This window comes from Thamnophis elegans, chromosome 13, assembly GCF_009769535.1.
Source record: "Thamnophis elegans isolate rThaEle1 chromosome 13, rThaEle1.pri, whole genome shotgun sequence".
Taxonomy (NCBI): domain Eukaryota; kingdom Metazoa; phylum Chordata; class Lepidosauria; order Squamata; family Colubridae; genus Thamnophis; species Thamnophis elegans.
In genome coordinates this window covers 20,300,082-20,327,404 of record NC_045553.1, presented here as the reverse complement: position 1 = coordinate 20,327,404, position 27,323 = coordinate 20,300,082, and the positions used below count along the sequence as shown (strand labels likewise).

Below are 27,323 nucleotides of genomic sequence, written 5' to 3'. Positions count from 1 at the left end.
CTTAAATTAAAAGAAATATTTCAGAAGTTGTTTTTTTTCTGAGATACAGAATAAAATATACTTGTGAAAAGTTCTTTCTTACACATCCTAACCCCGATGAAATCATTTTGTCCAAGGAGAGGTCACACAAATGTATTTATTTTGGCAGGGGTGATGGGTGATCGAGCCAAGCTTCTGGAAGTACAGAGTTGTGGGTTCAACCCGCGTAATGGACAGCTGAAGACCTGGTCCGTTCTTTCTCCAGTGGTCTGTGCTGCCATCCTCTAGGGATTTGAATTCTGCCCTTTCCCTTCTCATCCAGAGGATCCTGATGTGTCCCTGGTAACCAGATGCAACCAAGAATTCCTCCCCATTGAAGGGAAAGTTCCAACTGGAGAGATGGAGAATGTGGCTGCTTTTGCCTGGGAAAAGCCTTTGCCATTGGGGGGGGGGGGGGTATCTCTAATCTTTCCTAAGCCTTTGAGAAGAAAATATACATCTTTGAAAGAAGAGAGAATTAAATTGTGGAAGCTTCATCCATTGACTGTTTTCTGGGAGCTTAAAGGCTAAGAATGTGTTGCACGTGAAATGATCTTCATGGTATCGCTGCAATTTATCTTGACTCCAAGTACAACTCAATCCATCTAGAAGTGAAAATGAAAGTAAGAAACGTAGTTACAACAGTTTTCTGGACATTTCTTAAGAACTCCTAGCAAATGAGAGAGTGCCACAAATGATAGATAGGAAATGTCATTTCAGGTAGAGGACACAGTGCTCCCTGTGGCTGACTTGGGTATTAAAGCCCCATTGCAACAAACACTCAACGATCCCCGGACTCCTTTAGCAACGGCCATTGGGACCAGGTCTCCGTACATGACGATGCCATTTGCATTATATTTTGCCCCAAAAGTATCTCTTATGCCAACTTTATGCATGGTCTCCCTGAGCCCCAATGTGGAGCCCTGAGTAGGTCAGTGGCATCTCTGTGGGCAAGAGGTTGGACCTGCTCCTTCCCACCACCTGTTCCTGGCACGGGAAGGAGAAGCACGGGGACCTTTTCCAATCGCGATGGATGCAGAGTCATCTTCACGAAATGAAGGAAAGGCAAAACCAGGAGCTGCCGATTCAGCCACAGAAGAAGCAGGGGAGAAAGGCCAAATGAGACGGGCCCGGGTCTACTCACCTGCTGCCTGAGCTGGTGCATGACGTCCATCTCAGGGGTCTCCATTTTTACATGCTCCACAGTTGACTCATGCGGCATCTGAGAGGGAACAGATCAAAATGAAACAGTGAAGATCCACCACCGTTAGGCATTCCCTTTCTGCTCCCAACCCGCCAGGGAGCTGCTGGGGGAAAGGCTGTTCCCCAGGTCAGTTCACACAACCCCTGCGCCCCCATTTCCTCTCCACACCTCTTGGTTTTGCCCACCTACCAGAGCTGCTGGTGCCCGGAAAACGTAGCTGAAAGGATAGTAGAGGAAGTTCACGAAGGAGGCGGCATAGAGGTCTGCATAGCGCATCAGCTGATTGGCAAAGAGGGTCTGGCGGGAGCCACAGTGGAAGAGGCTCCCCATTTTCCCGTAACACATGTCCATCTCATGGGTAACTTTCTGAAAGAGAAAAGCTGCCCTCTAGGAGTTGCATTTCTGGAGACAATTATAGCCAAATGGAGCAGCCATCTGTCTGAGTACAAGAGGGCTCCGATGGGGAAATTATGGCACGTGTGCCACAGGTGGCATGCAGAGCCCTCACCCCAGCCCAGCTCCGTCGTGCATGCGTGCATGCCTCTCAGCCAGCTGGTCTTCGGGTCTCTGCCGTGCATGCGCAGGGGACGGAGTGCATGTGCGGGCGATGCTCAGACTGCATTTTGGGGGGTTGTGTGCATGTGCACATACCCCATGCCCCATTTTGGGCCTGAAAGGCCTCCTGCACCAACCTGTGAGCCAAAACTGGGCGTGGGGGGCGTGGCACATGCACAGGGCACATGTGTGCATGCACAGGGGGGCTCGTGTTGCATTTTTGCATTTGGGGCACTTGGCACCCAAAAAATTAACCATCACTGATATAGGGTTGCTGCTTGTGCAGCGGGGGTTGGACTAGAAGACCTCCAAAGTCCCTTCCAATTCTGTTATTCTATGACTTCTATAATTTTGGGGGTCACCAGAACAACATGAGCCAAGACCCCCACTGAAGGTCCAGCTGTCCGGCTCTTCCCGGCCTTTCATTCTAGATTCCCATGCCAAGAAAGTAGAGATGAAATTATCTCCAGAATCCCAGCCCTTCCATGCAACAGATACCACTGGTAGTTGCCATCGATGTGGGGGAATCTGCAGGGAGGGGGCTGCCCAGGCCTCTCTCTCCCCTGGTGTGCAACTGCAGAGGCGGGGAGAATGCTCCCCTCATGCCCAATTCCCCCCAGCTCCTCCCCCTGCAGCCAGTCCCTCCTTGAGGCTGCTCAGTATTTTGTTCCACCTTTCTTTAGGTAATTTCTCTTGTTCTTTCTCAGGGGGGGGCAGGGCATGAAGACGGGGGAATGATCTGAACCTGGCTCCAAGACCTGCCAGGTGGGACTGAGACCCCAAAGAACATGCGGGGGAGAGGGGAGGGAACCAAGGGAGAGGGAAGAGACCTGGATCTGCTTCTTGATGGAGCTGATGTCGGGGCATTCACTGCTTCCACTGTCCAAGTGCCTAGAAAAAACAAGGAAGCCTGAGCCCAGAAGCCAGACAGAGGCCCACCCAAAGGGGAAGCAAGAGCCCCCTCAGCCCCTAACCCTTGAGGCACCCCCTCCCAAGCTGCCTGGTGACCACTAGGGCCGCTTCTCCATCCCTCGTAGGTGCAACCTTGGATTAAGGAGAAACTTCCTAACAACAGGAACCATTAACCAGTGGAACAGCCTGCCTTCAGAAGTTGTGGGGGCCTCATCACTGGAGGATTTTTTCAGGAGAGACTGGAATTGGTGCAGAACGATAGAGGGCCGTGATGGCGAACCTGTGCCACATGTGTTAGAGGTGGCACACAGAGCCTTCTCTGTGGACACGTGCACCATAGCCAGCTGCTCTTCTGGTTTCCGGCCAGCTGGTCTTCGTGTGTGCTGGAGCACCAGAAAACGGCCAAATAACAGCCAAAAAACAGTCCATTTGGGGGGCATTTTTCAGGCCATTTTAAGACCATTTGGGGGGGGGGCATTTTTGCACGCTAGCCAGCAGGTCTTTGCAGGCACAGGAGCTCCAGAAAACAGCCAAAAATGGCCCAAAACCAGGCTGTTTTGGGGCTGTTTTCCAGGCTGTTTTCAGGCCATTTTTCGGGCCAGAAAATGGCTTGAAAAATGGCCCCAAAACAGTCTGAGAATCGGCCAGAAAATGGCCAAAAAAAGTAGCCCAAACCAGCCAAAAAACAGGCATGTGAGGGTTTCCGTCCCTCTGGCACTCACATCTGCACACACATGCACGAGCGTTCCAGTTTGGGCACTTGGTGCCGAAAAGGTTCACCATCACTGGTCTAGGGTCTCCTGCCTGAGCAGGAGGTTGGACTAGAAGACCTCCAAGATTCCTTCCAACTCTGTTATTCTGTTCTATTCTTTAAATCCACCCACATATTAAGCAGAGTTGACTGTTTTTCCTGGCAGCAGGGCGATTTTGAGTGGACCAAAAACACAGCCAGGGCAACCCACCAACCCCTTCCCTTAAACGAGTCTGTATTAAAACTGTTAAGGGCAGCACCAGCAGTGCCCATCCTCGCTCCTGAAGGGGTTCGGGCCAAGGTTGTGGAAGACAGCCAAGTCAGGTCTGGCCACATGGATGTGGCTGTGAAGAATATCCCCTTGCCATCCAGGCCAAAGGCTAACGGGTCAACAAGGATCGTACTCACTGGTACAGTTCAGCCAAGAGGGCATCTAGACGCCGCAACTCATCGAAGAGTTCTGTAAAGAGAAGATGGCTTCAGCTGATGGCCCAAAAGGGACGGGGAAACAGCCAGGGCAGCTCCCGAGGTCTGAGGGCAGCCTGGCTCTTTGAGGCGGTCAACTGAAAGGCCTCTGAAACGGGTTCAGGTTCTAGCCAGGGAGAGATCAGACCACGACCGAAGGGTTGGAAGGTGACTGAGCCACACGTCCCAGGAAAAAGACCTCTCCAAGATTGTAGGAGACCCCTGGGGCCACCTCTCTCCCCACAGGTGGAGGAAACCTCACCACTCTTCTCTGTCCACACTTGCAGCTCCTTCGCCATTTCTGGGACCACCAGGAATGTGCGCCATCCTTGCCTCTTCTTGGATTTGAGAATATCCCCAAAGATATGATCCCCAATGTAAAGGATCTCCTTGCCCTTCACGCCCAAGAGGTCACATATCATGTCAGAGGAGCCTAGAATCAGGGGAGCATGTTTCATTCTCACGCATGTAAACAATGGTGTTTTTTTTAATCTATTAGCCACAATTCCATACATAATTCCATATTACGTAGATTAATTTTCAATTTTCACCTTCAAGCAATGCACTGATGTGGGCCACTACTATTTGCCTAATGGGGGAGATTCACTCCAGCACTGATATGCCTTTCCATTTCTGCCAGTGCAGACCCGCATGGAGCAGCCATTCATTCCAAGGGGCCTCTCCTATCGCCAAGGGGTCTCACCCAACAGCAGAAGGAATGGACCGGGGTCTTCTGCTTGCCGGTTCTCACGGAGGATCATAGCCAAGGGGTGGAGAACAGTTACTTGGCTGCCAGTCCTCCAGACCTATGCAGACTGGAGAATTGTGTGTTTCCGAAGTGAGGCGTATTAACCCATCCCTTTTGTCCTGGAGACTGAGGTAAATCTTGAGGCCACACCTCCAATCCTCCTGCTGACCCCCCAGATTAACCTCAGTCTCCAGCCCAGAAGGAGTGTTTTCCTGACTCTCCCTCACTTTGCAGACTAAGGTTTTTTCCACAGGTTTTTTACAGGAGTTTTTTCAGCCTTTTTCTAGATCCTATAGGATTCTACAATCTACAAGAGTTTTTTACTGGAATTTTAATAAGGTTACTGAAGATCGTCTCACCCCTCCTCGCTGTGCTCAGTGTCACTAGCCAAGCCAAGCCGCCGGCTAGCGCGATCTCCAGCAACTGGACACTCGCGTAAGTGGGCAAAAGGGGCCGTGCGGGGCGTTTGGAGGATCCACGCACCCAGGAGGCCATCTGAGGACCAGGGATCTAACGGATTCTTCCCCCAATGCTCCCAAACTGCAGGGAATCGGGCCGCAGATTGGTGACCGCCATCTTGGTCCTCCGCCATCTTAAGAGCATGTGGTGGAGCGCGTGACCAGCGTTCCCTCTATGAATGCCGAGAGCACTCAGAAGAGCACCGCTGAAGCCAGAAGAGGCTTCCAAGGCCCCAACTCCACTAGCTCTCTGGGGAAGGCCTAATCCAGCGGTGCGCCAGCAGTTGGGCCGCAGATTGGCGGCAGGGAACATTACAGCGCGAAGCCTAGCAGCCAACACGCTATCCAAGCGAGGCCGGCCAGAAGAAGGGAGGCGGTGAGCGGTGTATCCGTGAGTACAATGGCGAAGGCGGCGAGGAATGGGGATGCCAGGCCCAGAGCGCAGGAGGATTCGGATCCAGGCGAGGGGACCTCCAGGAGGGATCCCCCAGTCACCAGAGGGAGGTCCCCCTCCAAGAGAGGCACCCCCAGGCCCCATAGGAAGGGAACTTCTGAAAAAGAGGTTTGGATCACCAGGGCCTCCGCTAGAAGGTTCAGGGCCACCATCAGCCCTTCCTCTTCCAGATCTCGCTCCCCCCGCAGGCTTCGGGCCCTGGAAGAGACCCAGATTCCCCTAGGGGCTCAGGCAGAGGGCACAGCTCCCTATCGCCCCCCCTTCTCGCCTGCACACCCATCGGAGGCGAGGAGCAACCCCTTTGGGCGCAGGGCAGCCAGTCCAGCCAGGCATCAGTTGGCACCACAATCCCCTGAACCCAGGGATTATCTACAGCCCCCAGAGCTACAGCTTTCCCTGCCTGAGCTTCCTGCAAGCTTCCAGGAGGTATTATCCAGGGCCATAGTCCAGGGGATTGCTTCTGGGATGAATCATCAGCCCCAGAGATCCAGAGGTGGGTCTTCCCGGGGGTCACCAGGAGCCCTCCAGGGCCTCTGCTACCAGAGGGCCCAGGTCCCCCTCCCCCTCCACTGCCATTGAGGCCTCAGAATTAGAGGAGGGTGAGCTAAAGGAGGTGGGGTTTTCTGAGGATGAGGATGCCCAGGCACCGGAGACCCCCAATATTGCAGGAATCTTTCCCCACTCCTTATTTAGCTCCTTACTTTGCAAGGCCAGGGCCACAACAGACCTGGATACCCCTCCAGATCCCAGGCCTGCAACTACCATGCCTAGCACTAGCGGGGGTAACAAGAAGGGTCCCTTCCATAGACCAGCAGTGGAGAAGGAGGAGATCCCCACTCCAGAGATGTTCCTGGAGGTCTTAAATCCCAGTGGTTTAAGCCAGGATCTTTTCCCAACAGGGGGGGGGGGCAATGAGCGGAGGTTCTATAATCTTAAATCTACCTTTGCCCAAGCTCTTCAGGTTCCCGAGGTGGACACCCCGGTTGCCACCCAGCTTCAGCTTCAGCCGTGGTCACTGGAGACATCGCCAACTGCCTTAAAGCAGAGGATAAGAAGGCAGACATCGTTTTACGTAAGTCCTTCCAAGCAATAACCTGGGCCATTAGGGCAGCCGCTTCTGCATCCTTTTTCAATAGGTCTACAGTGCTGTGGCTGGAACAGCTGAGAGACAGGACGCCGGCCATGGAGGTACGACTGCTGCAGGACATCTCTAAGGTGCTGGCAGCCACGCAGTTCTGAGCAGATGCCACCTTGGATGCAGTTAAGTATGCTTTGCGAGCCTTGTCATCCTCTGTAGCGTCCAGGCGCCTGCTGTGGTTGCGCCACTGGCAGGTGGAGTCCCGGGCTAAGTGGCACCTGGCAGGAGCAGACTACGCTGAGGACAAACTTTTCGGTGCTTCGCTGGATCCTATAATAGTGGAGGACAAGAATAAGCGGAAGGTCTTCCCGGCTACGACCAGACGGTCAGATCACCGGCAGGCTCCATACCCCAGGAGAACATCTTACCGCCCACCTGAACTGGACATCCAGAACCAGAGGTACCAGACCCCCAGATTCCATCCACAGGGGGATAGGCAGTTTCCTAGAGACAGGTTCAGGGGCTAGCAGCAGAGCAAGCGGCCCTTTCGAGGAGGGAGTGGCCACCCATTCCACACGTTCAGGTGATCCGTTCGCGGATCACCCCATCGGCGGCCTCTCCCTCTTTGCGGATGCATGGGAGCACGTCATCTCGGACGAGTGGGTCCTTCAGACTGTTAAGCTCGGGTTACAGCTGGAGTTCCGCTTGCAACCCCCAAATAGATTCCATACCTTTGCCTCCTCCACAGATCCGACCAAACGGGCCCTTAAGGCCAAGGCCATCAAACACCTGTTAGATATTAAGGCCATTGAGAGGGTCCCAGAGGGGGAGAAGGACTCCGGATTCTACTTGAACCTGTTTCTGGTCCCCAAGAGTTCAGAGGCGTGGAGAGCCATCCTGGATCTTAAACTGCTCAATTCCAGGGTGGTCTACCATAGGTTCAAGATGGCATCTCTGAAATCCATCTTAGAAGGCATCTGACAGGGTGATTTCTTGGCCTCCATCGACCTCACGGAGGCCTACCTTCACATCAGAATAGCCCCAGAACATCGCAGGTTCCTCAGATTCTCCCATGAGGGCAATCATTTCCAATATAGAGCCCTTCCCTTTGGGCTGGCTTCAGCCCCCAGGACCTTTACCAAGCTGGTGGCCGCGGCCGCGGATCACCTGCGATCCTTTCCAGTCCAACTTTTCTGTTACCTGGATGACATCCTTGTCCTAGCCAGGTCCCCAGACACTGCCAGGCAGGACCTGGGGCTCACCATCGACACTCTCAGGTCCCTGGGATTCTCTTATCAACCTAGCGAAGAGCCAACTGGTCCCATCTACCAGACTCCAGCACCTAGGATCCATTATAGATTCGGTGTCTGGAAAGGTTTTTCTCTCCCAGGACTGAAAGGACAGCATTGTGCAGCTCATCCAGGAAATTTGCAAATTATGCTCTGTCCCTGTAGTTCTTCTTTCCAGGCTCCTTGGGAAATTCATTTCTTGTATAGGGATCGTGACTTGGGCTTGCCTACACGCCAGGGAGCTCCAGTGGTTCCTGCTTCCATACCAGAAGGCGGGGACGAGTGACACCAACTTCAAAGTTCGAGTGTCACCCCAAGTGCTGCTCTCACTCCGTTGGTGGCTGACCCCAGCGTTAGACAAAGGATCCCTCTTCAAGGAGCCAGCAAGGAAGGTACTCACTACAGATGCGAGCCTGTTTGGCTGGGGAGCACACCTGGAGACCCAGATAGCCCAGGGCCGCTGGACTCCAATAGACTTGCGCAACAACATAAACTGGTTGGAGCTCAGGGCCATCCATCTGGCCCTACATCACTTCAAGACCACAGTCACCCGTCACCACGTCCTGGTCCTGACAGACAACGTGGCAGCCAAAGCCAATGTGAACAGGCAAGGGGACACCCACTCCAAGGCCCTTCGCGACGAGGCCCTCCGATTGGGGAACTGGGCAGAAAGGCATCTCCAGTCCATCAGAGCGGAACACATCTCCAGGACAGAGAACCAGCAAACAGATTGGTTCAGCAGGGAGACAATCGACAACGGAGAATGGCAGCTCCATCCCAGCATCTTCCTGCAGATCTGCGAGAGGTTCGGGCACCCGACGGTGGACCTCTTCGCAATCCCAGCGAATGTCCAGCTGTCGAGATTTGTATCGAGATTCCCGTCCAGGGGAGCCATGGACACAGACGCCCATCAATGCAGATGGCCACCAGGTCTTCTCTATGCCTTTCCTCCCCTTCCCCTCATTCCCGGGGTTCTGAGGAAGTTAGTGTCAGAGGGAGCAGAGATGATTCTAGTGGCTCCCTTCTGACCATGCCGTCCCTGGCTAGCAGACCTGGTGGAGCTGTCCTCAGCTCCCCACTGGAGGATTCCCCTGGGGGAGGTGTCCCTGCACCAGGGGTCTCTGGAGCATCCGGATCCGGAGTGGCTCCATCTGACTGTCTGGTGATTGAGCGGGAACAGCTGAGAGGGGCACATTTTTCCACAAAGGTCATTAAGACCGTCGAGGCGTCCAGGAGGCAGTCCACCACTCGTATCTACAACGCCTCCTGGGTTGCTTTCGCGGACTGGTGTCAAGCTAGGGACATCGTCCCAGCTTCGGCTTCTGTACCCCAGGTTCTGGACTTCCTACAGGAAGGTCTGGAAAAAGGTCTGGCCCCCAGCACCCTTAGGAGACAGGTCTCTGCTCTCTCCACGGTCGGGGGTGGTGGTGGATGCACCCCCTTTGTCCCAACATCCGGTCCTATGGCGCTTCCTTAAGGGAGCGACGAATCTGAAACCCCCAGTGGTCCATCGATTCCCTACTTGGGACCTGCCCACAGTCCTCCAGGCATTGACGGAGGCACCATTCGAACCCCTGAGGGAAGTTTCCCTACAATTCCTGACCCTTAAGGTCGTCTTCCTGGTTGCCATCACTTCAGCCATGAGAGTATCTGAGATCAACACTCTTTCCAGCAGAGTGGACCTTTCTGGAGAACCGGGTCATCCTCAGACTGGACCCCGCGTTCATGCCCAAGGTCAATTCTCCCTTTCACAGGGCATTAGAGATAGTTCTGCCGGACTTCTGTCCACAGCCCTCCAGGGATAGGGAAAGATCTTGGCACAGGTTGGATGTCAGAAGAGCCTTGCGCATCTATCTAAAGCGCACAGCGCCCTTTAGGCGTTCAGAAGCCCACTTCGTATCCTTTCAGCCATCCACCCAGGGAGCCAAGATTTCCCACCATCAGCAGTGGATCAGAGCGGCCATCTCACAGGCCTATGAGGCACGGGGACTTTAGGTCCCAGAGGGCATCACAGCGCATTCCAGCAGAAGTGCGGCCACCTCAGCAGCCTGGGCCACCCAGGCTCCCTTTGAGGAGATCTGCCGGGCTGCCGCCTGGTCTTCTCCTTTGCCTTTCATCAGGCATTACCGGCTAGACGCTTTCGCCTCTGCGGAAGCAGCCTTTGGAAGGAGGATTCTGCAGAGAGTCCTAGACTCTTGAGGGGTTTAGGCCCATTGATCCCTCCCAAGGACATCTAGCTTTGGTATGTCCCATTGGTTACTCCTCCCACGCCTCACTTCGGAAACTGGCAGTTGGTCTTACCTGAACTGCATGTTTAGAAGAAGGTGTGGGAGGAGTCACTTCCTCCCTTTTTTTCAGCGCACAGCACCAGGGGCCTGAGTTAGTTCAGTGGTCAGGCAGGACCAGGCAGGAAGGATGTGTACTTGTGCTGTCTCTGTCCCTTCCTTCCAGGTGCTCTGCTACGAACCATCGGTTAATCTGGGAGGTCAGCAGGAGGATCAGAGGTGTGGCGTGAAGATTTACCTCAGTCTCCAGGGCAAAGGGGCTGGGTTAATACCCATGTGTTACTCCTCCCTCGCCTTCTTCTAAACATGCAGTTCAGGTAAGACCAACTGCCATTTTCACCCCACCTTGTCACGGGGATGGAGAAAAGAAGAATGGCCCCTTTTACTACCTGCTGTCCAATCCCAGAGAGTAACAGCTCTCCGGAGTTTCAGAGTCTGAGAGGAGGAGGATCCAGAGTCTCCTGCTGCCAGAAACTGGCTGTGCCATCCACCATCTGTTTCTGCCCACCTCTCTGCTTTGTTACGAAGGCAGAACTGGAAATGCATTTGGCACTTTTTAAACCTGGCATACTTAGAATAGAATAAAATAGCAGAGTTGGAAGGGATCTTGAAGATCTTCTAGTCCAACCCTCTGCTTAGGCAGGAAACCCTATACCATTTCAGATAAATGATTATCCAACATCTTCTTTAAAACATCCAGTGTTGGAGCATTCACAACTCCTGGAGGCAAGTTCTTTCACTGATTAATTGTTCTGTCAGGAAATCTCTCCTCAGTTCTAAGTTGCTTCTCTCCTTGATTAGTTTCCACCCATTGCTTCTTGTCCTGCCCTCAGGTGCTTTGGAGAATAGCTTGACTCCCTCTTCTTTGGGGCAGCTCCTGAGATATCAGAACACGGCTATCATTTCCATTTGTTTTTTGGATGTTAGTGATTTCTCCACCTAACCCTTCTCTTGATGGCCTTCTCAAAGAAATACGTTGAATGTCCGGTGGCTGAGGGAGGCTTGGGGCCCACAGTGAATGGCACCCCATGGCAATCCAGAATTGTTTGAAGGAGCTCTCGGCCCCGGCCATCAACAGTAGAGGACCAGTGGTCAAACCTGAAGGACTTCCAGCATCTTCTCAGATGTACTGAAACTAGGCCTGGTGGGCACTAATAAAAAGTTGGTAGGATACTTTAGACTCCCTCTTCTTTGTGGCAGCCTCTGAGACATTGGGAGGCTGCTATCATGTCTCCCCTAGTCCTTCTTTTCATTAAACTAGACATACCCCGTTCCTGCAACCATTCTTCATATGTTTTAGCCTCCAGTCCCCTCATCATCTTTGTTGCTCTTCTCTGCACTCTTTCTAGAGTCTCCACATCTTTTCTACATCGTGGCGACGTTTATCAGAGAGTAGCATTTTACTCTGCTGTGCAAGGGAGGCCTTATTTATTCTCCCACCCACCTGCAATGAGAAGCACAAGGTCCTTCTTCCCCAGGTATGTAAGGGGAATGGCTATCGGGAAGGCAGAGGGCCCAGGGGGCTACCTAGGCGACCTTACCTCCAGAGTAGACAGTGCAGTGCTGATGGGCTCCTGTGTAAGTCCCAATTCGCAGCTTCCCTGTGTCCTGAACACAAAGGCAGGGCTTTACTTAGAGCAACCCAACTCAGCACACAGACAATCCCTCGAACCCATAGCTCTGTGGACAGGCTGGGAAGCTCAACCCCCAGTAGGGGACTCCTTCCCTTTAGTCATCATCCTTGCTCATCTGTTTCCTTTTGAAGAGCTCCCATTTTCCCCTCAGCAACCTGGCATCTGGAGTCTGGTTTCTTTCTATGGTTTTTCCCACAGTAAGCAATTCTCACAGTGGAGGAAGAAGCAAAAAAAGAGCCGAGGTGGCGCAGTGGTTAAATGCAGCCTTCCATCCTTCCGAGGTGGGTAAAATGAGGATCCGGATTGTTGTTGGGGGCAATATGCTGACTCTGTAAACCACTTAGAGAGGGCTGAAAGCCCTATGAAGCGGTATATAAGTCTAACTGCTATTGCTACTGCTATAAAATCAGGTCCCTGCAAGTAGTATCTACTTTACTCCAGGATAACCTACATCCTGCCTTCCTTATGGGTTTTGAGGGAGAATCAGTCTCCCTCCCTCCCTCCCCTCCCCTCCCCTTATATATATATATATATATATATATGTGTGTGTGTGTGTGTGTGTGTGTGTGTGTGTATTTATTTAAAGTTACAACCCCTGGTATGCCCAAATATGGGAGGAAGTTCACTGCTTCCATTCTCTGTCCATCGGCTCGTCACAAGAGACCATCCAGACAGAAACCCTTTTTTTTTACTGTTGCCTTTGTTACATTTGTGTTGTATTTGTGCTGATAAATAAATAAAGGGAGAGTAGTATAGATCTATTTCAAGCTATTTAGCTCTCATCAGCTAGCCCAGTAAGGGTATGGCTAGCTGATGGGAGCTAAATAGCTTGAAATAGATCTATACTAGTCTCCCTTTATTTATTTATCAGCACAAATACAACATATATATACATACATACATACATACATACATACATACACACACACACACACACACACACTATCTATACCTCTATCTATTGATATATTTCTATCCATTTCTATCTATCTATTGTATCTATATCTCTGTTGATCTCGTTCTCTATCTATCCATCCATGCATCTCTCTATCTCTATATCTATCCATCTATCCATCTATCTATCTATCTCTCTATCTACATCTATCTATCTCTATCTATTGATCTCTCTCTATCTAACCTCTACTGTATCTATATCTATATCTGTTGATCTCATTATCCATCTATCCATCCATCCATTCATCCATCCATCCACCAGACCAATAAAATATTATGTCACAGACTTGAGAAAAGCAGGATGACTATGAATCCTTCCCTGTTTCCATGAAGTTCATCATAGATCTTCCCCGCCAACCTCCCTGTCTTTGGCCCTGAGGGGCACGTACTGTGTTGACTTGCCGCAGCACAGTTCCTTCAGCAAAAAAGAGGGGCTTGCGGGTGTCGACAACAATCAGATCAAAGTACGAGCGCCACGATCGATGCTGGGATTTGACCTGCTGTTAGAAAGGGAACATGTTAGGCTACTTTGCAATCTGGAAAGTCCTGAAGGTTTCGTACTAGTCTCAACAAGCTCACAATGACTGCATCCATCCATCCATCCATCCATCCCCCCCTCTCTCCCTCTTCAGTTACAGACCCCGTTATATAGACTTTAGTAAGTGCTATCTTACATTGGAAGTCCCAAAGGTGCTTTTTTCAAGAGGCAACTGGACTTTCTTGTTTTTTATTTGAAGACATTTTGCTTCTCCTCCAAGAAGCTTCTTCAGCTCTGACTGGATGGTGGGGAATGGAAGGATTATGAACGGAGTATGAACAGATTTCCAGAAAAGTGCACACTACAGGAACCATTTGCACCACTCAGGTGACCTTGAGGACACAGGTAAAGCCCCAAGTGGCCTCAACGACCCTCTAAAAGGATGCAAACGACCATCTGTCTGCAAGGAGTATCAATCCTTCCATTCCCCACCATCCAGCCAGAGTCCTTCCTGGTCTTCTTAGACCTCTGGACAACTTTTGGTATCATTGTCCCAAAGGTGCTTTTTCAGGAGGCAACTGGATTTTCTTGGTTTTCCTTTTGAAGAAGTTTCACTCCTGGATGAGAAGCGAAATGTCTTCAAAAGAAAAACCAAGAAAGTCCAGTTGCCTCCTGAAAAAGCACTTTTGGGACCACCAGGACCTGGAGGACTTACATTGGAAGCTTTAAATCACTAGAGCACATGGGACTTAATAGCAACTGTTTCCCATGGAGCCAAACAAGGAAGGGCAGCCCCAACCCTAACCCTAACCCTACTGTCTGGCAGGAGGGCCTCTTCCCAGCCCAGCTACCTTGCTGCAGACGGCAACCCACCTGAATTGTCCCATCCAGATGTGGCTGCTAATGGCCACCTGGGCCTGGAACATCTCTCAGGTTGACTTACCGTGTTCCCTTCTCTGAAGTCAAGCAAGTATGTCATGATCGCCTGGAAAGAGATAATAAGGCAAGGGCTACTCTCTTCTGCCGTGAAAATCCCGCCCAGATTCAACGGCCTCGTCAGGCAGAAGACAAAGATGGAAAGCCGTTAGGGTCTCTTCCACGCATCTCCCTACCACTGGCCGCCTCCCACCAAACCATCCGTGCCCCTGAGCACCTGCAAGGCCAGCCAGCCAAGTGGCCAGCCTGAGTAAATACTAGTATAGAGATATGAAAAGTTAGACCAGTAGATGGAAATGTGAAAGTAGATAATTTGATATTACTAATTTTGAATGTAATTTGAACAAGGTTGGGAATTTTAAAATATTAGCGATTGGGAAAGGGGAATTCATGAGATTTTTTTTGGGGGGGGGAGAAGAAATAGGATAAACATATGTAAAAATTGTTTTTAAAAAAAGATGAAATATAGGGCATATAGTGTTATTGACGATGTATAAAATTAAATGAAAAAAGATAGAGAAATATGTAGAGAGAATAATATGATTGAAGTTGGCATAGTAAAACTATGGTTAAAAATGATTAATTTGTAAAGATTAGGTGTTTAACAATGATAGGTAAGCTTAAATGAATTCATGGGGGAAAGAAAAGATTATATAAAAGAGATGAATATTAATGGAAGTGGGAAACCAGAATATACTGAATTATGATTATAAATGAGAGGGATAAAACGTGACCCAGTACTTTGTCCATAAAATATGTATGATGCGGGGGAAGGAAAATTGCAATAAAACTCTTTTTAAGAAAAAGGTCAGTCTGGCACTGCCACCAAGCACGGAGGAAAGCAGGTCCTGCTTCACCTACTCTCCGAAGGTCCGACTTACATCTGTGTAACTGTAGTCGCTATTGGTGGCAAGAAACATTTTCCCTGCGTCCTTCATGCGGCTCAGCAGGAGAGGAATACGGGGCTGTAGGAAAGGAGACGGAAGCAAGACGCAGATCAGTGGCCTGAGTGACTCCAAGAGGAAGCCGACCAGGGTGGGATTTCAGGGGCTGAAAATGGGCATCCTCTCCTGGCTAAGCGTCACTCACATCTTTCACCACATACTTCTCCAGGTCCTTCAGCATCTTCTCCTTGAGGCAGCCCTAGGAGAGCAACAGAGGGCGGCATGTCAGGATGAGCAGCTGTGGCAGTTTGGCCAGGGCAGCTCCTGATGCCGATTCTGGTGGGCAGCCCAGGGCAGCTCGAAAGTGGCCCAGCGTTCCAGCTCTTCCCTCATATCCAAGATTCGTATTCGGTTCATGTGATTTTATCAATGGATTTTGAAGCTATTTTTAAGCTGCCTCGGAACTGCCAACACCAGATGTGACTGGGTGGTGAGATTTGGTTTGAGAGGCTTTGAGTCTCTTCTGACTCCTGGAACTCTCTGCCCCCTTTTTTTGGCCTCGTTTTTAAAAGGGGGTTGCATCGCCTCCTTTGGACTGGCTCAGTCACCTAATCAGCATTATGCCCACGGCAGGACTAGAACTCAGTGTCAGGGTTCCAAATAGCATTCAAAATTGAATCAGTTTCCGAGGCAAAGGATTCCTCAAAGTTCCAATTGATGAAGAGAGCCATGTTGGCACATCTGGGAAAACCCGAATCTGAAACCTTCCCGGTTTTCCCCTCCCAGTTGAAAGTTCAAGATCTTGCCCCCAACACCCAAAAGCCCATCCCATGGTCCAATCTCCTACTGCCATGCTGGCAGCTTCCACCCATCCAGTTCCAGTCAGGTGCAAAGACAAAGGATGACCTTGGCTTTCTAGAAAGAATGTTGTTATGGCTACATAGCACCTCACTCCCCCCACTCCCATTTTCCCACAATAGAAAATGCATAGTCGAATAACAGAAAGTGTGGCAGGCCTAAGATCCAAAAGAAAAGATGGCTGCAGGCCTGACACCCAGGTTGCCCCACTCCTGATCCAACATCTCAGCCACTAGACCAATGGTGTGACTCAACAACCCTTGAGGAACCCTTAATGACTCTCAACGACTCACTGTAAGAAATCATGCAAGGAAATATCTCAGTCTACCCAAAGAGCATTTCCCCAACCATGCCCTTGCCTAGTCACCTCCTCCTCTTCCTCCCCATACCCTCTCTTCTGCTTACTGAAAGGTGAACATAATCCATGGCTTCACGGACATCCTGGAACATGCTGCGGAAGGACATGAAGAGGTTGCCCTGCCTGTAGCCGGTCTCACAGCTGAGAGGGAAGAAGAACAAGGTGAAATGAGCCAGAATTCCTCACAGCAGGGAGAGACCAGGAGCAAACTGGCAAACTGGTACAGAGCTCCCGGCCTCTGCCCCTTGGCACACCAAGGATCCCAGAAGGTTCTAAAGCCCCATGCAGCACCCTCCACCCAGGTGAGCCCAGGCTGGACCGGACCACCCAAGGGCTTGAGCCACCAGGCTTACTTCATGTATCTGGAGAAACTGGTGAAGAAATCCACGAGGCAGGCCAAGAGGTAGGTTTCTGTGGGGAGGGAGAAAAGGCTGAGCAAAGGCCTCCTCTGGGCCAAGGGGAGCCCGAACATCAGGGGCTGGGGCTGCCTGGAAAGTTCACTCAGCTCCCACAGCTCAACTTAAACCAGAAGTGGTCAATATTTGCCCGCAAAGGTTCCGTGCTTGGGGAATCATTTGCGCCACACCATAAGTAGAAAGATTGTACTCTTCCCTTGTTCCTCAAAGGAATCCATTTCATCTTGGAAGCCTCACCTGGATTGGTGTCACATGCTAAACCACAAGAAACGCTAACCCATGTTAACACAAAGGTCGTGTGTGGCGCAAGTGCAGCTGCCGGATCTTAACTGGCTCAGCTAAGGAAGTTATTATAAGCTTAGCCAAAGTAAGTCATGGGGAAATGGTTTAAAATATAGAGGCAACTTGGTACTCAACTGCTGTGAAACACATCAAATTTGATACTCAGTACATTTTGATGCCAACATTTTTGTCCCGATACTCATAGTTTGTTTAGTACTCAATGCACAAGCTAGATTTTGTCAGTGTCAATTGCCTTGTGAGTCACTACACTATTCCTTATGAGAAAAAAATTGTTTTGGGGTACTCAGTGTGCCTCCCGGACAAGTACCTAGGTACCACTGTAAGTACAAAATGCTTTAGAAGAGAGGCAAGGAGAGGGAAAGAAGAAAGAGCAAAGGAGAGGAAGGGAGGGAGTGGTAGGAGAGAGGGAAGGAAAAGGGGAGGAGTAGGGGAGAGGAAGGGGAAGAAGAAAAGAGAGGAGGAAAGAAGAAAGTAGAGAAGAAGGGAGGGTAGGAGAAAGACAGAGAGAAAAAGTAGGATTGTTATAAGATGGATGTACGTGATGGCAGGAAAGCAATCTCAAATATATTATTATATCTTTAGGGAAAGAATGGAATTATAAGTGTTAAAGGATAATGTATAACACTAATAATATCTATAAGACATGTATATTTGTGAAATGTGTGTATATATATGAGTAAAAAAAATAGCTGCAACTCACACAAATGACGCTTCACACCTGCACCCAAGTGCCCACTGCTCAATGCAAGTGGAGCTGCATGTGTGCACCCCTGCCACTCGCGTGGAGCCGTTTTCTCTCTCCCTCCCCCTCCCCCCTGCCAGTCTGCAAAGCAGCTTTTGGAAAGTGTGGAAACCTGGTGGGTGGTTTGTTTGCATTCCACTTCCACAGCCACTAAGAGGCAGCCGTGGCCGAGATTCCTGCCAACCCAGGAGCAGCCAGATTAAGCCCCCCCTTTGGGACAGGCAGTGCCCTGGCCTGAGGCTGACCCTTCCTCCCTCTTCCCAGCTCTCCCTTTGCAAATACCTGTCAAGTTAAACAAAGTGTTCAGAATGTGGAAACGTTTCGTGTCGTCTCTCTGGATGAATTTATTTGGGTAGTAATTCCAGATTTCACTCCTAAAAGTAGAAAAAAAAGGAAAAGTCATCGATGAGATGGGAACGCAGATTGTAGCAAAAGCCCACATGACAGACTTTGGTCCCAAACTGCCTGCTGAACGGCTAAAAGGATCCAGAAAATCTCTTCTCAGCACCCCCCCCCCTTGTGACCAGCTCTCTTGATAAAAGGCGGAGGGTGCAAGGACCTTTCCACATAGGCCAGAGGGTATACCTCTCCACTAAATATCTCAGGCTGCCATTGCCATGTAAGAAACTCGGGTCCAAATTCATTGGGCCTTTCCCAATCATGCGAGTCATTAACCCGGTCACAGTGCAGCTAAGACTCCCCGCTCTACTGGGGAAAACACGACCGGTCTTCCACCGCAGCCTGCTTCGATCAGTTCAGGCCTCTGATATCAGAGGAGACCCACTACGGCCGCCAGCCTCGGTTACTATAGATGGGGAACAGCACTATATAATGCAAGATATATTAGAATCCAGGTGGCACAGGGGATGGTTACAATACCTTATTTTATGGAAAGGTTATCCCGTCGGAGGCATCTTAGGTTCATAGCAAGGACTGTAGGGCGCCCCACCTGGTAGCGAAATTCTACCGCAGACATCCCACAAAACCAGGGGAAAGGGGTCCTTCAACTCCTAACTAACTAATTCGTAGCTCCCCAGATGCTGTCTCTGTGGTAGGGGGCCGCATGTCAGCTCTGGCCTGCTCAGAGGCCTGGAGCTGCCATCCAGGGGAGGAAACTGGGCCAGCTGCCAAGATTCACCTTCTCCCCTCCACAAGCTGTCTAGCTGAAGAAATTACAAAGCTCCTGCTAACAATCCATGATTAATTGCCAGGTGGTTTTCACTCTGGGTCACAAGGTGATGGGTGTGTGCACGTGTGGGGTGCAGTTTATCTTAATTACCAATGTAACTATAAAAGGTGGTGGGAAGCACAGGGTGGCAGCTCTGACAATGTATTCATTGCCTTAGTGCTTTGCTGGTCAGTTCCTGCCGTAGGAAGAAGATAAAACACTTTCAAACCATCTCTGTGTTTGGCTGTTTTCGTTAATCCTTCGGAACCTGAGAGTGGGGGTCTTTGGTACACCTGGCTCATTAGCAGGGACCCTGGGCCTTTGCTCTTGAGCTCCAGGCTGGGTCTCTGCAGTTGGAAGTGGAAAGAGGAGACCCCTACCCCTTGAGGAAATGGAAGCCATGCGCACACGCCAACAGATTGCCATGGGAGTCCACCTTCAGCAAGTTCCCGTACCGGGCATCAAAGATCAGCCCCCTGAAGTATGGAAAGACAAGATCAGCTGGGTTGGCCCCCTCCCCACAATTCAAATCCAGCATCAAAGTCTCCAACAGCAGCTGGATTTGGGAGGGTTAAATAACCAGGTGTTTTGTTACCTGGTAGGGAAGGCAGGGTCGTACTTGTATTTCAGAACTTCGGGTGGATACCCAATAGACACCAGTCGCTCCAGCAGCAGCTCAAAGGTCAACTCCTCATAGTCTGGGGATGTATACACTGCAGCAGAAAAGAGCAGAGTCCCTTCCCATTCCTGGCTCACCTTTGTGTCACAAAGCCCAAAGGAAATGTAGACAAGGTAAAAAGACCAGCAGTTTCCAAGTCAGCTTTGTGCCCTTGGCGCTTTCTTGCATTGGTCATCTCAAAAATTAAAACCTATCTCCTGAATGTTGGAGATGCAGACATAAATCTGGAACGTTCTATCACATGTGTTGGGCATGCCCCCACGCCAGGAAATATTGGCTTGAAATTACAGATTGGCTGGAAGGAATCATGGAATGCAAGATAGAATTGAAACCAGAACTATGTTTATTAGGTATACTAGATCCAAAGATGGACAAGAAATATCAATGTATAACATTACGCATACCAACTGCTGCTAGGATCGCCTTTGCACAAAATTGGAAACAAAAACCTACCCACCCACCCCAGATGACATGGTAATTAGGAAGATACTCAAACGTGCTGAAATGGACGGGATGACTATGGAGTTAAAAGAAAGAGAAGAGTCGGACTATTATAAAATTTGGAGTAGATTGTACAAGTGGCTAGTAAAGAATAGAAGCCAAAACAAGAAACAAGAGTTTTGAAAACTATTTATTGTAATATGAAGAAAAATGTATGTGTGTAAAATCTGATTATAGGTACTATACTATTCTATTACTATATAATCATTACATGAGTAATAGAATTGTTAAAATCTACAAGAAGGCAATAATCAAATAGTAAACTACAAAAGCAGAATATAAATGCTGATATGGGTAGCTGTAAAATCACATTACAGTATCATCTTGTTTGTGTTTTTATGTGTTTATGTCTTTGTTTTTTTTCTTGGTTTTTTTTCCTTTTTCTTTTTTCTTTTCTTTTTTTTTATTTGTGGCTTTTTAAATTTGAAAATATTCAATAAAAACTATTTTTAAAAAATTAAAAGGCAGGGCTCAAAAGAGCACCTCTTTGCAAAATGGACATAATGCAGAATAGCATTATAGCAACCTTGTAAAGCTTGGCTGGAATCACATAAAAGCTGCCAAAAAGTCCCAGCAATTTCCGGAATTGAAAAACCCCATTTAGCCCCCCGTGGCCAATGGGCTGGGTTTTCTTAGCCTGATTTTCTCTCCTGTAGCTAGGATCCTGTATCCATCTTGACGGGTTTCCTGGAAGGATTTTCGTATCACATAAATACATTTTTATTTTCACTAAAAGTAATAGACAGAGTAATGCCATCGTTATCCATTGGAGGCTAAGGCAGCCAGGACTGACCAAGAGGGAGGAGACGGGGGATTCTGGATGGGGGGCAAGGGGGAGGAAAAGGACAGAAGGGACCCACTTGCTGGAGGGGGGCAGGCAATATTTCAGTCTGTAGATGTCCTCCCTGTCACTTATTTTGTGAATGAGCAACTACTCCTCCCCAGAGTTTGAGGGCCACGCTCAAAGTCCCAAAGGAGTCTGCTCACTCCCAAAGACTGGAGGGGTGGGGATGTACCCTGAGTTAGCTTCAGTCTAGGCCTTCTGTCCCCATCCCAGAAACACACCAGCCCCCAATGGGTCAAATCAGGAGAGAGGCACCTAATTTAATAATGGACTAAGACAGAGATGGAGAACCCTTTCGGCACCAAGTGTCCAAACCAGAACATGTGTGCATGCTCGTGGATGTGTGCACACCCGAGCACTGGAAACCCGAAAACCAGCTGGCTGGTGCGCACATGCCTGTTTTTTGGCTGTTTTCAGACTGTTTTTCAGGTTTTTGCTCCGAAAACAGCCTGAAAACTGACCCCCAAATGGTCTAAAAATGCCCCCAAATTAGCCCTGAAAACAGCCTGAAAAGGCCCGAAAACGGCCTGTGTATTGGCTGTTTCTCAGGCCGTTTTCCGTTGCTCTGGCACCCACAAAGACCAACTACTTGGCGCACAGGTGCACACCAGAAACCAGAAGAGCAGCTGGTGACGGCACGCGTGCCCAGAGAGAGAGCTCTGCGTGCCACCTCTGGCACACATGGCATAGTTTTGCCATCACAGGACTAAGACATAAAGGCCACAAAGATGTGTTGGGCACCTTCTCAGCAGAAAAGCGCCCCAAATACATGAAAAGCTGCAGCTGATTATCCTCCTCCCATCCCTCCGCAACCCTCTGTAGTCCAGAGGTCCAGCCTCCGTGCCCTCTTACCTGCCAGGGTATAGTCCATATCTAAACCAAAGCATTTGATCTTCTCCAGCGCCAAGCTCCGATTCACAAAGATCCTGGGAAGGAGACGGGACAGCTAGTGATGTGACGCCCAAGGACTGGCCTTGCTATAACCAGAGTCTCCCAACTCTTTCAAATGACCACCTCTATTGGCCTGAGAGTTGGCTTGGGAAAATCAAGCAAACTTAGAAAGAAGTCCAGCTGAACCTTTCAACTGAAATGGGCAACACAAATATTCAGAAATGGTTTAATGCCAACCTTCCTCCTGTCAGACTGAGGTTTCATATATGGTATGTTTGCTCAAACTTAGATCTAGATCTCCTTTTTTTTAAAGGAACAATTTAGTTCTACTGTATGTTCTGGAAATCTCTCTTCCTGGTGGGGGAGGGAGGAAGGGAGAGAGAGGGGGGGGAGAGGGAGGGAGAGAGAATCTCTCAAGCTATTGTCCAAGGCACACAAAAACCAGAGAAGGAATCATGGATGGAAACTGACCAAGGAGAGATTCAACCTGGAAATAGAGACATTTTCTGACAGTAAGAACAATCAACCCATGGAAAGAAGTTGCTTTCAGAAGTTGTGGGAGCTTCATCCCTGGAAGCTTTCAAGAAGAGACTGGACTGCCATCTCTCAGAAATGGTGTAGGGTCACCTGCTTGGGCAGGGGTGGGATTAGATGACCTTCAAGGTCCCTTCCAACTCTGTTAATCTGTTAGAGATCTATCAGGCAGCCCTCAACTGACCAGATCTAACCTTCATGTCTTCTGGCCACCAGCAGCCGTTCCAAAGGCAGAAGCAACCTGGAAGACAACACAAACCAACTCCAAGAGCGCCTCAGGGCTGCCCAAACCATTAGCAGGAAGTTCTTTGGTGGCTTCCAGAGATTTGTGTGGAGGCTTTCAGAAGTGGTTGCCATGGTTTTTCTTGCACAACCCACAGCTGTCAAGTCTGGGGGGGGGGGGGGAGGAGGCTTCCTTCCAAGGGCCTGGATTCCAGTCTTTATATTAGGGCTTCAGATTGCCAGCTAGAGAGCTCGGCCAACTGCACCGCCATGGCAGAAGACAGAAGCTGCCTCAAATGAACTGTCTCTGGCCAAGCCACCCATTAGGAATTGGCTGCGTGCCATGGCATAGCCTCGGCAACCCCTAATCTTGCTCCGGATGACTCCGCAGCCAGTCATTCATCAGTACAGCCCTGCCAGAACATTTTCTGGAGCCATTCTCCAGCCTGCCAAGGGTCACTTTGGATTCCATCCGCTCACTGAGCCTGCTCTGTCTCTAGGGGTTGCAGCAGGAGGGCCCGCCTGGCTCCCTGAAGAGATTGCCTAACTGAGATGTTACAACTACTTGGAGGACCGTTACCGCCATTGGGACAGCAACAGCTTCCTCTGCTGGTGAATGCCTGACCTCTTCTAGCCAAGTCCATTCACCTGCCGAAGGGAATTGGGAGGTCCTTGACTTCAGCCTGTGCGTCAGAGTATTTCATCATGCTCTGCAATCCTTTGGAACAGAACGTGGCTTCATGCAATGCGTCAATAGTTGCAAGCTGCCCATCAGCCCTTCCTTTGCTCTCCCAGGTTGCTACTACCACCCCCAACCCTCCTCTATAGGGGAGAGAGCCTTCCCTCCATGGGTCAAGGTCTGATTTGCAGAGAAAACAATGTCACAAAGGGGGGGTGTATGTGGAGCAGCAGGAGAGGAGAGCCAGAGTGGACTTTCAGAACGAAGAAACAAATCGTTGGTAGATACTGGCATCCAAGTTGTCAGTGCTCCTTCCAGAATCCATTTCCTTGTGGAACCTGTAATTGCGCTGAAATGTTTCCCCAGTTAAAGGTACGTTTGGACACAGTTGTAGGACATTCCATTGTCCCATTCCTCGCCACACTTTTCATTTTCTCATTTCCTTTTCCACATGGCCACTAAATGTGTTAACAGTTCAACAACAGAGAGAGTAACACCCTCCTGCCCTAGAAGCACACGGATGATGCCGTACCAAGAACCATTGGGTGGCCTCTCCCATATACACATAGGACCGATCCCCATGGCAACCCACAAGTAAGGGGCCTCCAGGACAATCTCTCTTCTCCCACCAACACCCAGTGGAACTGCCCAAGTATGGAATGAGCAGTTCAAACTGATTCCTCCATTGTAAAGTCACACCTACGACTCCAACCCTCAAATGATCATTCAATACCCAAAGTCTGTGGAAATCCTCTGTCCTCCAAGTCCTGGTTGTCCCAAAGGTGCTTTTTTCAGGAGGCAACTGGACTTCCTTGGTTTTCCTTTTGAAAATGTTTTGCTTCTCATCCAGGAGTGAAACTTCTTTAAAAGGAAAACCAAGAAAATCCAGTTGCCTCCTGAAAAAAACATCTTTGGGACAATGATACCAAAAGTTCTCTAAGAAGACCAGGAAAGGGTCTTATTCCCCCCCCCCATGTCACAACATAGGCCCTCCAGGAGAGGGAACAATGCTATCTTATTTCCGTAGGATATGATCCAGCTAATTCGGTCCCATGAAGGAGTTCACCATCCTGTTTAAGGCTGCTAAGTGGCATTTGTCCAATACAATAGGCAGGGGTCTCCAAAGCTGGCTGAGGAATTCTGGGAGTTGAAGTCCACAAGTCTTAAAGTTCCCAAGATTGGAGACCCCTGCAATAAGGGAGAAGTAGGCATAATCCACCGCCCACCCCACCCACTATGGACATGGTACAGACCCAAACGTGGCCATGGAATCATGGTCAGCCACATTCACTATCAGCAGGGTTCGGCAACTTTAAACAGTCAAAGAGCTACCAAGGCCCTAACCAGAAGCCCCCCATTCAATTCTGGAGCTGACCGGAAGTCCGGTTCCCCCACCATAGAGTCTCCTCCTAGCACAGCGTCCTTTTTCCTCTACCTGTCCTAACCAAAATCCCTATCAAATCTGGAGTTGACTAGCGACAGGGAGCCGCAGCGGAGGAATGAAAGAGCCACATGCAGCTCCAGAATCGCAGGTTGCTGACCTCTGATTTTGAGACTTCTTCCAAAGCTGCTCCAGGTGTTGTTGCTGGGGCTTCATCTCCCTCAGTAAACCAAGGTGCCACCCCCAGTGAGAGGCACCTGGCTTACTACCTGGACAATACTCCTTATCAGAAATCCAGGGAAATAGCAATAGAATAGCAGTTAGACATATACCGCTTCATAGGGCTTTCAGCCCTCTCTAAGCGGTTTACAGAGTCCGCATGTTGCCCCCACAGTCTGGGTTCTCATTTCACCCACCTCGGAAGGATGGAAGGCTGAGTCAACCTTGAGCCGGTGAGATTTGAACCGCTGAACTGCAGCTAACAGTCAGCTGAAGTGGCTGCTAACCACTGCGCCACCTTGGCTCTTCCCCAGACAACAGGAGCCATCATTCCAATTGGTTCCTCTCCCTTGAAGTTCCACAAGGCTAGAACCGCAACTGGTCCAGGACACGAACTAACAACAATAATGGATTAAGTGAAATCCCTTCCATCTCCGGAACATTCAACAAGAGGAGACAAAAAGGAGATCCAGAGTTACGTCCAACAACACACAGAGCCAAGGTGTAAGCATGGAGTTACTTGCATGTAACAGAAGCAGACCTTATTCCTATGCTTATTCACACGCAGGGTCTATTCTAACCCCCCTGCTTAAGCAGGAGACCCTATCCCATTTCAGACAAACGGCTGCCCAGCCTCTTCCTAAACAGGGATGGAGCATCTCATAATGAATTCACCACCTTATTTATGGCTGACTAAGGAAAGATTCCCTAAGAATTGCCCACAGTGGACTTTCCATATTCAGGGGGGCAAATGAATAAGCAATGGCTGGCAGGCCCCCCTCCCCTTCGGGCTCCTGGGCTCGGAGGGGGGGGGCTCTCTGCCACCTGGTTGGGACGGGCAGCCCTGCAGAGGCGAGGCCCATTTTCCTTGGGTGGACCTGGGATGCCCAGCATGGCTGGCTGGGGAATTCTGGGAGTTGAAGTCTACAAGTCTTAAAGTTCCCAAGTTTGGACACCCCTGCCTTAAGCAGACTAAGCAGTGCTTAGGGCACCAGGCCCAAAGGGGGCACCACTAAGTGGAGAAAGGAAGGAAGCCCAATGAAGATTTGTACAGGATGGGCCAAGGAGGACCGGGGCACCAAGATCGGTCAGTGCTTATGGCCCCAGGGAGCCTTCCTCCGCCACTGCCCCCAGGGCCCAACCGGGCAATGCCAGGATGCCAGGCGGGCTCGGAGATCGCAGCTGCGGAGGAAAGGCGCCCACAAGCGGCTTCTCTACCGAGCCCCTCCAGGCACACAGCCTGGCGCCGCGGGCTTCGGAAGCAAAGGCGGCCGAGAAATGCGCATGGGAAGCCGCCCGCCGCCCGCCGCCCGCTCGCCCTCCGCGGCCGGAGCCTCCCTCCCTCCCTCCTCCGGCCGTAGACTGCAGCGCTGGGCACCCTGGCCGGCGGGGAAAGTTGTCTGGCCGGCTTCCGAGGGAGAGGCGCTCCCGCTCGACGCCGCGGCTCGGGGCACGAGGCGGCCGGCAAGGAGGGCGCGAAGACGGTTGCCTTTCCGGCTGTGCTGCCTCCTCCGCCCCGACGGCGCCCCGCTTGCCCTTACCGGCGGTGGTAGTCCCGCTTGACGGGCCCGCGGGGCTCGGGGGCGGCCGGGAAGGGCGGCTCGTCGTCGGCGGGGACCTGGCGGAGGACGCTGCCCATCTTGGAGGGCCGGAGGAGAAGCCTGGGCTGCGGCTGCCCGCTGCGTCCCCCCTGGCCCCAGGAGAGGCTCGCTCGCTGGCGGCCCAACCCAGCCCGCCCCTCCCTGGCCCGCCTGCCCAGGCTCCCCGCCAGTCGCCGCCCCGACGCCCCGGCTCCCGCCTGACGCTGGACGGGCGGCGCTCCGGCCGCGCCTCGACGGCGGCTCCTCCGGAGTGCAGGGGGAAGGACGGCCGGCCCGCTCCGACGCCTCCCCGGAGTGGTCAGGGCCGAGAGAGGCCGAGACAGGCGGGAAAGAAGCCCGAAGGCAGCGGAGTCGAGAAGCAGGGAAGCCTCTGGTGGCCATCCCGGCATCAGCCGCCAAGGATTGGCCGCCAAAGGCGCCGGGCCAGCGGAGCGCTTGTAGCGGGGAGACGGGGGTGGGCGGGAGGTCTGGAGCTGCCAGAGGCTCCGCTAGGCCGAGCAAGGCCCTTCGCCAAACGCCTCACAGAAGCCGGCTTCTCCTCCCCAAGAAGGACGGGGTCCTCTCCCCACCTTGATTTCCCTCGGGGGCCGCTTGTCTGGTTGCCTTTTGCATCTTCAAAGGTCGCCCTGAACTCCCTGAAATTCTTCCAGAAAGCATGAAGAGATGAAGGCTTTGGCAGGAGGCCAGAGACCCCCCCCAGGGCACTACGGAGCCCACCAAGGGGTCGGTCCAATTGTTGTCCTCAGGGGTATCATTATGCATGAGAGACAGGGAAGGGCTTTGGACTATACAGGTAGTTCTCACTTAGTGACTTCTTCCTCAGC

The 27,323-nt window shown here is 51.0% G+C and overlaps 1 protein-coding gene across 1 annotated transcript; it reads right to left on the bottom strand.

Annotated features, from left to right (window-relative positions):
* Positions 1 to 116: 116 nt before the first annotated feature.
* LOC116516825 (cytosolic purine 5'-nucleotidase-like) lies at positions 117 to 26,537 on the bottom strand. Its single transcript, XM_032229454.1, has 18 exons — positions 26,440 to 26,537; positions 21,825 to 21,898; positions 19,544 to 19,661; positions 19,329 to 19,424; positions 18,063 to 18,154; positions 16,673 to 16,730; positions 16,367 to 16,460; positions 15,309 to 15,362; positions 15,101 to 15,184; positions 14,227 to 14,268; positions 13,195 to 13,302; positions 11,759 to 11,825; positions 4,168 to 4,338; positions 3,849 to 3,900; positions 2,608 to 2,668; positions 1,412 to 1,588; positions 1,163 to 1,240; positions 117 to 623 (listed from the first exon to the last, which is right to left on the bottom strand). The coding sequence occupies exons 1-18, from the start codon at positions 26,535 to 26,537 to the stop codon at positions 615 to 617; spliced, it is 1,533 nt and encodes a 510-aa protein (XP_032085345.1). The 3' UTR covers positions 117 to 614.
* Between the last annotated feature and the right edge of the window lie 786 nt (positions 26,538 to 27,323).

Bases quoted from the DNA above. Each gene is read 5' to 3' on its own strand.
- LOC116516825 (XM_032229454.1), bottom strand. From the start codon at position 26,537: ATGGGCAGCGTCCTCCGCCAGGTCCCCGCCGACGACGAGCCGCCCTTC. The intron at 15,363-16,366 runs GTAAGCAGAAGA...TTGCTCTCCTAG, and splicing joins TGGATTATGTTCACCTTTCA to GGCTGCCTCAAGGAGAAGAT. The intron at 15,185-15,308 runs GTGAGTGACGCT...CCTTTCCTACAG, and splicing joins AGAAGTATGTGGTGAAAGAT to CCCCGTATTCCTCTCCTGCT.